This window comes from Pipistrellus hanaki (genome assembly GCF_964339955.1).
Source record: "Pipistrellus hanaki genome assembly, chromosome: 1".
Taxonomy (NCBI): Eukaryota; Metazoa; Chordata; class Mammalia; order Chiroptera; family Vespertilionidae; genus Pipistrellus; species Pipistrellus hanaki.
The window spans coordinates 162,094,040-162,109,391 of NC_140503.1; the positions used below are offsets into that span (position 1 = coordinate 162,094,040).

Genomic DNA, 15,352 nt, shown 5'->3' on the forward strand with positions numbered 1-15,352 from the left:
TTACCACATCATATTAGGATATTCTGCTCTGGAAAAAATAACGGGATGACCCAGAGTAGGCATTGTTAGCCTTGTTATATTAAATTGATGTTTTTTAGGGAGACTATCTGCCACTGTGTGGGATGAAACTTGACTTGACTCAGTACCTTTTGCATTGATATGTTGCATTTAAAAAATATATATTTTATTGAATTTTTACAGAGAGGAAGAGAGAGGGATAGAGAGTTAGAAACATCGATGAGAGAGAATCATCGACCAGCTGCCTCTTGCACCTCCCCCCACTCCCCTCTGGGGATGTGCCCACAACCAAGGTACATGCCCTTGACTGGAATCGAACCCTGGACCTTTCAGTCCACAGTCCATTTGGCTCTATCCATTGAGCCAAATCGGTTTCGGCGATATATTGCATTTTGTTGTGTCTTCTTTGTGGCTCTGCTTGCTCCTCTTGGCACTAATTGGCCACATTCAAATCCTGTGGTAAGGTGCATGAATTATGTTCGGATAGTGTTTCCATCCCTTGTCCCAAAGCACAGCATCTAGCTGTTATGCAGAATCCTCCCCACCAGGGTGAAAGATTTGAGGGAACAGCAAGTGAGTTGGTTTTGGTGGCTGTTTATGGAGAGCATGCTCAGGTCTTGTCTTTTACTCCTGTGCAGTTTGTAAACTGTGGAGTTCCTTGTGCTCCCTGAGGATTCAGAGCTTCCTATAAATTTCTACCCCAAAGCTACTAACCTGGAAACATCAAAGATTCACTCCCTGTAGGGCCGGGGGGATCCATACTAAAAAGCTAATACCTCTTCTCCCATGTGACTGGGGTTTACAGTTGCTGCCGACCTTAACTTTGTGCCTGGACTTTATGTATATGATAGAGTTCTGATGCACGAAATTTGTGCACTCAGGGGAGGGGGTCCCTTAGCCTGGCCTATGCTCTCTCACAGTCTAGGAGCCCTTGGGGGATGTCTGATTGACGGCTTATGCCTGCTCCTGGAGCGGGCCTAAGTCGTCAGTCAGACATCCTTAGTGCTGCCATGGAGGTGGGAGAGGCTCCCGCCACCACTGCTGCGCTTGCCAGCCATGAGCCTGGCTTCTGGCCGAGTGGCGCTCCCCCTGTGGGAGTGCACTGATCACCAGGGGGCAGCTCCTGCATTGAGCATCTGTCCCCTGGTGGTCAGTGTGACTGATTGTGCCCAGTCATTCCACTGTTTGGTCAATTTGCATATTAGCCTTTTATTATTATATATAGGATTTCTCAGACTCTGTTCAACCCAACCTTTTAAAGAAAGCTTTTAAAAAATTTCTTTTAGCCCTAGCCAGTTTGGCTCAGTGGATGGAGTGTCCCAGGTTTGATTCTGGTCATGCCTGGGTTTCAGGCTTGATCCCCAGTAGGGGGTGTGTAGGAGAGAGCCAATTAATTATTCTCTCTCATCATTGATGTTTCTATCTCTCTCTTCTTCTCCCTTCCTTTTTGAAATCAATAAAAAGACATCTCTTTCATGAATGCAAAGTCTCATTAGCTTTTATAAACAATGCTGAGTAAGAAGAAATTAATATTAAGTTATTAGTAACCTTACATTGATCTGAGACTAGAGTAACCTTACATTGTTAGTTTTTTAAGTGAATTTAATAGTGTACTCTGATGATCCCAGAGTATAATTCTCATAGCACAGTCTATCCTAGAAATACTTCTGAAGGCCAATGACCTGAACCTTGACTTAACTGCTTACTAGTTAAGAAAACTTGGACAAATCACTAACGTTTCTGTTTCTTTAAAAAAAAATTTAAATTGATTTCAGAGAGGAATGGAGAGGGAGAGAGAGGTAGAAACATCACTGATGAGAGTCATTGATTGGCTGCCTCTTGCACACTCCATACTGAGGGTTGAGCCTGATACATGGGCTCATTGAACCATGACCTCCTGGTTCATAAGTTTACACTCAACCACTGAGCCATGCTGGCTGGGCATTTCTCTGTGTCTTAGTGTCCTACTTCATAGAGTTGTTTGGAAATTCAAGTGAAACAGTGTGTGTTGAGGAACTCTAGAAATTGGAAGTTTTACATAAATGTCAGAAGGTATTATTAGTATTGTTACTAATTAAAATGATACTAAATCCCAGTCAAAAATACTGTTGTGTTTCTGTTATGAGGTTATCAAAGACATCGTTATCATTACTGTAAACTACTTGGGTATATCTTAGATTACTGGTTTTCAAGGTATGGTGCATCAATTTTACCTGGAAATGTGTTAGAAATGCAGATTCATGAGCATTGCCCCATATCTCCTAAATCAGAACCTCTAGGATTTTATTAAGACTCCCAGGTGATTCTTATGCCACCAATAGGTGAGATCTACTGGCTTAGAGTTATGCTCAGCTGGGTATGTGTAGGCTCTATTTTTGCTGATTTTTGGTTCTTGGCCTTCCTTTCAGACATAGGAATGATTCTGAAAGACACAAACATGTGTTCCTAAGATGGAGTTACCATTTGACTTTCTACAACATGCCATTTTCAGCACTGACATACACCCTAGGATTGCAGGGCCTCGAAGCATGGCCTTTGTTAAACACAAACTTGTTGGAGATTATGGTGGCCGTCCAGAGAGGGGGTTTTAAGGTGCTCTCTACTGAAGTGGGATATTAACAGTTGAATGAAATGGCTAGTCCAGTCTTTCATCTCCCTCACATGAGTGCCTACTGGTTAATGAGTCTGAGACTCACCCCTTAGGTATTGTCCCAGGTCTCAGAACAAGTGAGGTACCCTATTACACTCCCTGTCCTTTCCCAACCTGCCCCTGGATCGCAGTCATGTCATGACTGTTATGTCAGACAGGTGGATGCTAGGTACTTGGGTAAACTGAAACCCAGAGCTGTAAATGTAATTAAGGTAGAAGAGGGAAAGTGGTGGGAAAACATTAGGGAAATCATGGTGCTGTCATTTTGATCCACAAGGGCAGGGCTACATGGTAGGTGTTCAATAAGAATTTATTGACTTGAAGGAATGAGGAATGCATTTCATGTTTGGGGAGCTAATCTGGTTCAGAGGTCGATGCTCAACCACCAAGCCATGCCAGTGGCTCATAACTTATGAGAATCTATCTTATCCCAAATGAACAGACATTATGCCTTGATTGAGTGAACTATTAGATATGTTTAGTTTTAAATGCAGACATAAATAGATTTGATCTTTCCATGGCTCAAATTTCCTCCCATCAGCTTTCCCTTAATTATCCACAAGTGTTCCAAACCTTCATTAGCTAAATAGCATGCAGATGATGGTCATTAGTCTGGGATATAAATCCTGCTGGCATATTCAATGGCTTTTCACTTGGTTAATTGAAATTTTCAGTATTCATGGACTACAAGAAAACACTGTAATTTTATCATTTATTCCAGGGTATAATTTTTTTTCCTTTAGCTGGTTGTATTTTATAACTATGCAGTTAAAATAAAGAAATATGAATACCACGTTTTGCCTGGAGGGCTATCACTATTTTCAGTGTACATGTATCAATACTAATCTACTAAATACGAAGACCAAATGGAAATTCATTCTAGAAATCCTAAAATTGGCTGGCTGACATGTCTGTGAGAGCATCCAACTAGTATGTACTTTTGGGAGCCATCGATTCAAGTGTGAGAGACTTTCAAATTGTTAGTAATATGAGTAGGCCTAGTCATGACATCCATCAAGGAGTAAGAAATCATCCAGTGTGTCTGTGGGGTGCAAATTGCAGGTATCAAATGAAGATGCTTTATGCAGGCATCATTCCTTTACATGGTTCATAGATTTCAATGGAATTTAACCATTTATCAAAACTAGCTGGCCTCTGTTTGGTGGTGTCTGGCTGAAAATAAAACATACACTCACACACACACACGCACACACACTCACACACACATACACACGCATAAAGGCACTGATGTTGGACATAAAATTTCATAACACTACCCTCTATCGCAGGTATTTAGTTTCTGAATTCCTTAATGTTTATAATCTAATACTCAATGCAATTCTCGTCTTTTGCACACGACTTTATTCCAATTTAATCATGTCACATGTTTGTTGATTTTACTAGTAAAATATAAATCTTAGCTATAGACATTCCATGGCAGAAATTGGCTCAGCAGAGATAGAATATATCTATTTCAGTTTTTTTAAAACTAATTTAGCAGGAATAAAATAACATGGTAATAACTCTCAGAGGTACACTCTCCCTTAAAAAGGAGTAGAGAACATATGGAGTTTCTTTTCAGTGCTCAGTCACTTTGTAAAACATTCCCGCCCGTGAGACTCAGATAAGCAGCTGCCCTGCCAGACGTTTCTTTCCACAGGCTGGACTGGATAAACCATCCATCACCGATCCTCCATCTGGGTTCTCTGACCAAGGCCTTATAGTTCTTATTTCAAGTCACTCTTCCTTCTGGGTTGCCTTGGCTTTTCTGCCCATTGGAATATTTCTACTCGTGGTTGTTGATGGTAATTTAACAAAGACGTGTTTAAGTATCTCAGTTTTCTGAATTAACCATAATTTGTGTGTCTCAAAGTCAGATGTAAAGACATCTTATAAGCTATGCTTTTGTAGATCACCTGTAAAACTCTCTACCTCTGTATTCAGTCAAATATTCCTCCTCAGAGGATGGAGAGAAGAAGTTGGCCATATACTCACTGACTTCCAAACGATGTACCTGAAAGAATCAGGCCCATTTTCTCTAAATTAGCCAGACCTATTATAACCTAAAAGGAAAGGCATATGGGTTTCCTTGTTTCATCATGAAAAATTCAAGACCTTGAGGCCAGCAATCCATCATAAGCTCACAAGGAGGTCTATTAACAAGTGACAAGAATTAAAAGCCTAGATTCCTGAGCAAGTGGTCCATTTGTTTATCTGCCCGATGATTATCATAAAAGTCTGGCAAAACTGTAAGCTCTACTAAGGGGTCACCATTCAACTAAAGTAATTTTGCCATAGCCAGTATCTGTCCTTAGCAAAAGTGTGCCAAAGTACAATATACTATTGTGGACACAGCAATGCACCACACACATCTCCCTGTTGCTAGGCTGCCCTCTGCTGTCAGTCCTCTTAGGAGATTGCCCTTGGCTGAGGAGAATCATTTTGCTTACGGTGATGCCCCCTTCCCAGGGCAGCCCTTCACTTCAGCCCAGCTTGGGACAGGTCTGTCCCATCTTTAGATTCTCCCGTTTGGTTGGCTGAGACCTTTGCCTAATTTACACCACAGCCCAACGTCTCCCTCTGTTCAGACCTGCTCCTCTCCCCTTCCTTCTACAAGTGGAGATCCCAACAGCACTCTCTAATAAACCTCCTGCATGCTCACCTCCATCTCACGGTCTGCATGTTAGGGAGTCTCACCTGCCCTCTGTGCCTTTAGACCTGTTTTCATCACCATTGAGTATCCAATGTCTTCAGGATATAAGTCTTCATTTCCTGTTAAACCTGCTTTTGAAATTACTATTTTTTTAAAAAAATATCTACTTATAGGAAAGGATCCGATAAACTCATTCCTTCTAAGGTGTAACAGACCAACGGATAGTAAGACAAGCAATGTTCAATTTCCCCCTTTTCACCCTAGCATCTTCCGAGGGTTTCTCTATTATGACGGAAAGCCTTATGCTAAAGACGGAGCTCTGATAAGTGAAATTTCAGGCATCAGTGCATCAGTGGAAAACAGTGGGGTCCCACCTTTCTAGATTCATTTTGGGAAATTGCTGCAATGGTCCATGCACAATACTGTTCACCCCACGCTGGTCACCCTGCCAACAGGGTTAGAAGTCAGCGCTCTGAAAAAGCCCTGGTGCTTCATTACGCTTGCGCTCCTGTGACCAACACAGCATCCTGCGACTTTGGTGGAGGGGACTCATGAGGAGTTTCCTCTTTAGTAGAAAAATATTGATGCAACAATCAAGAAGGTCACAGCATGGGTAAGTTGCCATGCTTTGAGTCTTTCATTTTCAGTAATTAAAGTGAACATGTTATGGAAGATTTAGAAAGCCCACCCAAAGTCATTTACAATAGCTGCAATTAGGGAACTGGAATGCCGGATAGTCTTTAGACAGGAATGGAATGAGACTGACCAAGCGTATAAGTAAAATCCCTTTAGAAAATGGCCGAATTAAGGAGACGGACTCTCATTGACCCGTTCCATACCTTGTTCACACTCCTTCCAGGTGCTGAGAGTTCACCATACATTTGTCCTTTTGGCTCAAGTGTTTCTTTTCTACAAATGTAACATTTAGAGCTAATTGTATTAATTTTGTTCAGGGAGGCCAATTTCACCCATCTCTGGCTCTCATTTCTCCTTCCCTGTGTTTCTCCGTTACCTGACACTGTTCTTGAAGGTTGAATGGTATTGTTTAATTTCAAAGATCATTTCCCTGGGTTTATAGCACTAATGTCTGACTTCTTAGACACTTTAGTTAATTTACTCTCCCCAGTGGTGTGTCTGAAGCTTAAAAATGCATTTAGTCTCTCAAGTTGCCTGCACACAGTCTTCAATAGCTGGAATTTGGGTCCTCCTCAGATTTTGACTTCCATTTAGGACTGAGAATAAGATTTGAAATCACGGACAAGAAGAGAAATTCCAGGAAAAAAAATTGTTGCACTAGCCAGGGAATTAGAATAATTTCTGTAACTAGCTCCTTTAGAGATTAGACCCATTGTCCTCAACTGGGGGTAATTTTGCAGCCCCCAGGGGAAAATTGGTAATGTCTGGGGACATTTTTGCTTGTCACAATTGACATGGGAGGGGTATGTTTTACTGGCATCTGGTGGGGAGAGGCCAGAGATGTTACAAAACATCCTACAATGCACAGCACAGCACGCATGCACACCCCACCCCCAACAGAGATTTATCCAGTTCAAAATGTTCATAGGCCCAACATTGAAAAATTGATTTAGCCAAACCAAGTGGATAATAGATAATGGACATATGCTAAATAGAAAGAAAATGTATTTTGCTACCATTCAGGAGTTTTATTTATCTCCTTTGGCTTTACTTACTACATGTGAAGCTGTGTTTTCAGCATCATGCTTTCCCAACAGTGTTTTGGGATAAGGACTACAGTTTTGCTTATGTCATTTTTTTTCCTTTTGGCATCCATTCAGTGCATATTAATTGGATACCTTCTTTGTGTCAGGCATTGGGCTAGGTAATGGGGCCACAGCAGTGACCAAGTCTTGTTAAGTCTTTACCTTCCTGGAGCAGAAATTTGAGAGTGAACAGAGGGCCCCCATGCCAGGATGCTCAGGTATACAAATGCTTCAAGATGATGAAGGTCATGAGGAAGGCATTTGGTTGAAAGATTGCAGTTGGGGTTCTCACTGTAGCATGTGAGAACTGTCTCCTTTGGCTTTTCCCTTTCTCGTTAATGGTATAATCTTTGAATAGCAAGCAGCAAAGACATCTTCCCTTGCATCCCAAGGAATAGAGAAATGAGAGAAACGAAGGCAAACCTGGCAGCAGCATAGATAAACATTGCATGGAACTCCAGGACTATGCTTGGCCCTGCCAACATGGGCTGCTGTTTGTCAGGGTTGAAATTAGATCAATGGGACAGGTTATGATAAGAAGAAGGAATCACGTGCCCTCATTCTCTTGGAGCAGAGATGGCTGTTTCTTTATGTGAGTCATTTTCTTGGTAATTCTGGTGTCTGTTTTTATGAACATTTCCTCTCTTTTGACTTTTGCTTTTCCTCTTTTCTTCCATTACCAAAATTCTTCCCTGTTTTCCCTTTTCCCCTTTTAACTCAAACTTTCTAAATAACATGTATTTCTTCCCTCATAAACAAAATAAAAACAGAAAAACTGCCTGCAAACCAAATTTAAGGATCCCACCCAACCTAAATCTTAAGTTTATTTTTTCTTCATTAAAGATACTTTTTGTGTGTATCCATATCTGTGTTTTTTGTCCTTTAATACTGCATATTATTTTGGGCCAGGTCATGTGTTGGCTCAGATTCTTAACTTTTCTAGGTGAGGTGGTAAATATTTTTATGATATATGAGGAGAGCATAGCAGAAAATTTATATACTTTAGATCTTTAAGCCTTATCAAAGCCTGTATTTATTATACATTTATTTTAGTTCTTTTGACCCTATTCAACCAAAATAAAATTATATATATATATATATATATATATATATATATATATATAATGTAATATCTATCTATCTATCTATCCCCTCCTATTTATCTAAGGATATTTATTGCAGCAAATAAAGAAAACCAACACAAAAGAATCAAAACCTGAAAATCACAAAATATCAATCAATAAAGGAAAGCATACATAAAGTATGGGGTATCCATATTATGGAATGTTACATAGCTATTGAGAACAATGAGTCAGTCTATATGAACTGACTTGGGAAGATGTTGGTAATATAGTCTAAGCAGGATGGTGTGATCTCAAGAAAGAAAGAAGTTCTATATGTGCATATGTAATCCTATATAATAAAAGGCTAATATGCCTTGATCTGACAGGGGAATGATGTGCACTGACCATCAGGGACCAGATGTTCAATGCAGGAGCTGCCCCCTGGTGGTCAGTGTGCTTCCACAGGGGGAGTGCCACTCAGCCACAAGCTGAACTCATGGCTGGCATGCACAGCAGTGGTGACAGGAGCCTATCCCCCCTCTGCAGTAGTCAGACACTCCCTGAGGGCTCCCAGACTGTGAGGGCATAGGCTGGGCCGAGGGACCACCCCCGTGAGTGCATGAATTTCATGCACTGTGCCTCTAGTCCTGTATAATAAAAGCCTAATATGCTAAGTGTCTGGTTTTCTAGTTGGCCATTCAACCAATCAAAGTGCAATATGCTAATAAAATGCTAAGACCACTCAACCACTAGCTGTGACATGCACTGACCACTAGGGGGCAGATGCTCCAACTGGTAGGTTAGCTTGCTGCTGTGGTCAGGTTGATCAGGACTAAGCGAGATGGGCCAGACACACACTGGAGCCCTCCTGCGGTCTCTCCCCTGCTGGCCAACCTCCCATGTCTCTCCCCGTCCCCGATTGTGCATCAGTGGGGTCCCTCGGCCTGGCCTGCACCCTCTTACATTGTGGGACCCCTTGGGGGATGTCAGAGAGCCAGTTTTGGCCCAATCCTGCAGGCCAGGCCAAAGGACCTCACTGGTGCATGAATTCATGCACAGGATCTCTAGTATAATAAATATAATTAATATGTAATGCATGTGATGATAGAGAAAGGATGAACACAAATTGTTATTATTGGTTACCTCAGGAGGATAGGTTCGAAGAGGTATTAACTCATTAAAAATACATATTAGTTTTGTAATTAAAGAAAAAGAAGATTTCCTGAAACCCAAAAAAGCAATATATGTATGTGGGTAACCACAGCTCAGTTGAATGCTTCATAGGATAATCCAAAAGTAACAAACTTGTAAATTTCAATTGGCCTTGAATATTTAAGTGCCTTTCTAGTAGTTCATGAGGTCAGGAAAATATATACACAAATATGTCAATCACTGGGATGATGATGTGCTAAAGAAGAGGAGATGAGATGCAAACTTGGCACTGCTGTTCAGAATCACAAACCTCATGAATGGAGAGAAGCTCCATTTATTACTCAGCTCATAAAAGTTATCATTTGAAAGATTTTTGGCTTTTGACATTTTGGGCATATCTCTTCAAGATAAAGAGAAAGTACCTGGTGTGGTTGAGAAGGTGGGTTTTGGAGTCAGACAACTTGTTTTTGAGTTCTGGTCTGTTTCTGAGGTGTATGGTCTTTGGCAACCTAATTGTGCTACAATTACCTTGTTTGTGAAATGAATATAAACAAGAATCTTTATTTCACTGTGTCATTGATGCCTGTAATAAATGTCCCAGTTGGTGTGTGTGTGTGTGTGTGTGCATATGTGTGTGCGTATGCGGAATTGGGAGCAGGGAAAAGCAGATACTTTTTAAATTCCAGATAAATCAATGGGGTTCCAGGAAGTGGTACCCACCTTGAATTGGAGATGCACAGGTCTGGGACACTCTGACAGTTCTAATGTGTCTCCCACCTTCCTGTTTTGCAGACCACCGTTTTCAGCACATTGGGCAGTGAGAAGTCCTTATCTGACTGCAGAAAGGTAAGCCAGCCTCTGAGAGTTTCAGCCTGCTGTCAGAGTAATAAAGGCTTCAGAGTTGATGGACATTCGTTTGAAAAGCAATGGTATCAATGAGAATGTTCTGATGACACATAATAGTCCTTTTTCTTCAGAGATGGAAATTTGAATGGTTCTCTTTAAGGAAGTGGAAAACTCTGTCACCGTTTGACAGCATTTGTTTTTATAGAGAAGCCCTGATTCAATATATTTCTCTCTCGCTATTATTTGACATTTTATTCTGCTAAACGAGCCTCAAGGGAGTCTAGAGCAGGCTGCATTGCAGGCATGTTTGTCTTTGTTTGCAAATTTAAATCTAATGAACTTAATACCCAATACAGTATAAAAATGATTTTGTATTGCGAAAGAAAACTGATCATATAGCATAAAATCTGGTTTGGATTCACCACAATCACGTTTGAGAAGCTGTCATGCTTTGCAAAAGGATTAGCCTCCCTTGCGTCGGATGGAAGACATCCTGAAATGGATCACATCTCAAGACTGCCTGCTCTGGTAGTAGCAGCGTGTCTAATTCCTGGCCATTGCTGTCCAGGGGGCACTTTTATCCGCCTCTTTAATCTCAGGTTTAACTAGATCTTCTCCTTCTTGAGGGGAAAGAAGTGATTTCACAGTCCAAACAACTCAAATCAATTCTTTGATACCATCCATTGATATGGAAAACCAGATGCATAATGAGTTGATTAGTGTCTCATATTTTAGTTACTTGGCATTTCTTAGGATTTTATACTATGATGTTGTTTGCTGTGCTGTTTCCATTTCTGAATTTTCCTGACACGAAAGTAGGTAGCAGAGAGAATCATAGTTAGTGGTGTGAGTGCCCACCTTTTTGAATGCCATCCATTTCATTACCTTGATACTTTTTAAATTGCCTGTTAGATCTCCATCTTAATTGAGTTCTGCTGGGTTTGTCTTATTCTCTGCTTCCTGAGAGTGAGGTGCATGTAATGCTCTTAAAAATGTTACTGCCTTTGATATCATTTATAGGTGGACTTCTAGCCTCTACCTGGATATTCTGTTGACAGGGAACTTTATGAGCCTAACTGTTCACTAGTGACACAGTGTTAGAGACTTCTTCATTTTACTGAGTCAATATCTGCCTCCTTTTGATTTTTGCCTAGTTATTTACATATAAAGTCCATTAAACGTTTCTTCTGAATCTTCTCCCCCCTCACTGCTAGACTAATGCTTTTCCTTTATTTCTGTTAGAACAGTTATATGATTGACTTCCAAAAGCATGGACTATTGGGATCTGGCTATCTGGTTTTGAAATCTGGTTCTGCCACTTATTACTTATGTGACCTTGGGTTGTTCTATGCTTCACTTTTTCTAAAAAAGTTATCAGTATTATAGATGTCCCTCATACCCCCTGCCCTGCCCCGCTTTTTGTCCCCTTCCACCCAATCCTTGTCCTGCCACAGGTCTTACCTACATTATTGTCTGTGTCCATGGGTTATGCTTATATGATCTTTGGCTAATCTCATCCTGACCCCTCCATTCTCCTTCCCACTGAGATCTGTTATTCTGTTCCATGCATAGAACCACTGGTTCTATTTTGTTGGTTAGTTTATTTGTTCATTAGATTCCACATATAAGTGAGATAATGTGATATTTGTCTTTCTCTAACTAAATTATTTTGCATAATGTAAGAGTCTCTAGGTCTATCTGTGCTGTGGCAAGGTTTAAGACAGGGGTCCTCAAACTTTTTAAAGTGGGGGCCAGATCACGGTCCCTCAGAGAGCTGGAGGGCCGGACTATATGAACTACTAATTCCTACTGTAACACCTCGGCTGCGCTCACTGCCCAAAAAACCTGGCGTGCCGGATCAGACTCCTATGCAGTCTTCATGTGGCCCGCGGGCCGTAGTTTGAAGACCCCTGGTTAAGAGCTCCTTCATTTTTGCAGCTGCATAGTGTTCCTTATGTAAATGAACCACAGCTTTTTAATCCACTCACCTACTGGTGGGTCCTTGGGCTGTTTCCAGATCTTAGCTATTGTTAACAATGCTGCTATGAACATAAGGATGTATGTATAACTTTTTTTTTTATTGGTGTTTCAGCTTTCTTAGAATGTATTCCTAGAAGTGAGATCACTGGGTCAAACAGCAGTTGGATACCAAAACCATTGCTTTTAGTGTTTTGCTATTTCTTCTGCCATTGGATTCTAGCTGCTAATTTATGGGTCCAGTTTTCCCCTAAAAAGTCAGCTTTTGGAGGGAAGGAACAATGGCTGATTCAGTTATGATTAATAAAATAATATCCCACAGGTAGTAAGAACTCAATAAAGATTTATTTAATAAATGGATTTGCTATATACATGATTGTTCATTAGTGTGATATCATTTTGAGACCATTTTATTCTAAAAAGCACTGTTTTTCTTCTTCATAATTGTTGAGAAAAGAATATTGATTTTCAGGTTTTATTTATCAATATCAAGTCAATTTCGACACTAAAATAAGATGTTATGGCTAGCTGGTGTGGGGGAGGGGTGGAGATTTAAGTGTTTAACCAAAGACAGCAAGTATTCCAAGGCCTACCACCTAAACACCATCTTATACAGTTGTAAGATCACCTATTCTTATTTTCAGCCAAAGACCAACCTATTCACTCCTTAATCTGGAAAGCCTCAAAACATCTAGGGGATATACATGAATCATTCATTCATTCATTCATTCATGATTATTTATTGAGTGCCTCCTATTGCAAGGCAGTTGTTATTGTTAATATGTTATAGAGGAAAAACAAATATGTCAAGACTTGAAATGGCTTGCTCTAGGTTACATATTACATTCAGGCAGACTCTTGGAGGGTGGATCTAGTTTGTATCTTCTGACTTTCTTCCTCTGTGACCTCTCTAGCTCACACTATTGAACTAGAGTTGACACATGGTAGGTGTGTACTGGGTGGATGAGCAGCAGAGAATGAGCTTCAAGCATGCTCCACGGCATCTCCTGCCACCTGTTTATGTTCATTGGTATTTATACCTTTTTGTGTCTTGATACTTTTCCATTTTTCAGTGCAAAATGTTTGCACCCAGATACATCGACTCAGTAATTTTCCTGTAGGGATATTCTGACATAGCACTATTGAACTTGCAGCATTTCAATTTAAAGGTAATGTGCAAAACAGATATTCTCACCTCACCACTCCTCGCCCTGACCCTGACTCCCACTCCAGGGTCATAGGCCAGAGATAGGCCAGGGGAGATGGACAGCTGAGGATGATGGATGGGGTGAGGGTCAGGGATAAGATGAATGCCAGAAATGGGTTAGAGGTTAGAGATTTCTGTTTCACAAATTACTTGGAAATGAAAAACAGTGGTTTTTTCAGTTTGCCATCAAAATGCTCTGCTTTATCCTGTTGTAACTTTCATCTAGATTTGGTAGCCTAGAGTCCCTTCCAGAATCCTTGCCTATAGTCTTAGAAATAGGTTCCTCAGGTTGAAGAGTTTATTAAAAAAATTCAACTATCATTAGTTTATTGTACTTTTTTTAGGGCAGGGAAACAGCAGTTTCTCTCTGTGTGTGTCACTCTCTATTCTCTCTGGACTTCTGAGATATTAACTAGTACAAATGACAACTTTAAAAAGTAAGGTATTTAGGAAATGTATCCCTATCATCTAAAAAGTATTGGTGTTATAATATGTGGGAACCTTAAAGAAATCCATCTGTTGGTGGCTGTAATTTGTGGGATTATTTTGGTCATGTTGACTTCTTTCTATTCTATCCAACCCTTGGCTTTGATTTATGCCTCTCCACTGTCACCAATGATGTGTGAGTGGGCACAGGATGTGCCCATATCATCTCTTATCCCAGCGGATGATGTTTTTATTTTTAATAGACATAAGTGATGCTTTACTCACATAGACAAGGTAATTTTCCTTCAGGAAAAGATGATTAAGAATATAGAATGTAATGAGCTACTAGAAGATTCAAATTTTTCATCAGTGTTGATGAATAGGTTCCTGGGAAAAGACAGCACAGCCCAAGATAGTATATCAGTAGTTAAGACATTTACTCACAGTTGGTTCCTCAGCCTTTTGAAACTATACTGTATCTATCTTCCTCTTTTTAAGACTAATACTTAATGTCTAGACTGTGCTCATTGACCTCCACGAAGCTGGCTGGGCAGATTCCCAGGGCTCTCAGCCTCTTGGCAGAATTTCCAGGCTGGTAGGTCACGGTGACTTCTTCCCATGACCTGAGAAAGGGCACAAAGTCCAAACCCACCCAGTCAGCATTGAGGAAATTCCTAAGTTCCCCCAGAAGGACAGAATCCCATGTCCTGGAGCAGTTACAGAAAAGGGTATCATTTCATGTAAATTTAAATGCTGTTTGCTTTCTAAATAGATTTTTTGGAAGCTATGAAGTTTCATTTTTGGCAGAGAGCTGTTTTTGCTGACTTGCTGTAGGGCTCTCTGCTGGATAAAGGATGCTATATACACATTGCAAAGTTATTATTTTTTTTCATGTGTGCCAACGCAGACCACTAATTTATGGGAAGGGAAGTTGTATCACTTTGAACAGAGGAAAAGCACTGCAGCCTGTCCTCTCTCTCTCCCTCCATCCCTTTTTCTCTTCCTTCCTCCTTCCCTCTTCTCTCCCTTTGTCCTCTCTCCCTCCCTCTATCTTCTCCTTTTATTCCCCCCTCCCCTCAGCAAAGAAAGAGCTCTTAGCATTCATTTGCAATGTTTGAGATAAGGATGGATGGTTCTGGATTCTATGCCCTCCTCTTTCAGCTTTTATTACCCTGTTTTGGTTTTTATCATTGCATTTTCCAATCCCACTCTCCTGAGAGGCAGTATGGTTAAGAGCATAAGCTCTGGAGACTGGTTGCAGAGACTGGAGTCCCAGTTCCACCACCCATGAGCTCTACAACTTTGCCCAGATTACTTAGCCTCTCTGGGCCTCATTTGTCTCATGTATAAAATGAGACAAATAATGGCACCAGCCTATGGAATTGCCGTGAGAATTGAATAAGTCGATTCATGTAAAATTCTTAGAACAACGTCTCAGTAAGAGATGTTCCTTTGTAATTCTACCCTCTGCAAATAGATACTACTTTGAGCCTTGGTGCCTTGAGTCCCACTTTATCTCGTTACTCTAAAAGAGCAACGCAAGACATTGGGGGATGAAGGCATATATGGGAGTGGAGTGGGGGGGGGGCAATGGAGGGATATGGACACATATGTAATACCTTACTCAATAAAGAAAAG

General features: G+C 40.7%; 1 protein-coding gene across 2 annotated transcripts in view; it reads left to right on the top strand.

Moving 5' to 3' along the window:
• RASGEF1B (RasGEF domain family member 1B) overlaps nt 1-15,352 on the top strand; it is a 507,219-nt gene that overhangs the window by 167,166 nt on the left and 324,701 nt on the right. For both annotated transcript variants that reach the window (XM_084882776.1, XM_084882775.1), the window contains exon 3: nt 10,051-10,104. In XM_084882776.1, coding sequence (XP_084738902.1) covers nt 10,051-10,104 — 54 coding nt within the window. The remainder of the gene's footprint in view (nt 1-10,050; nt 10,105-15,352) is intronic.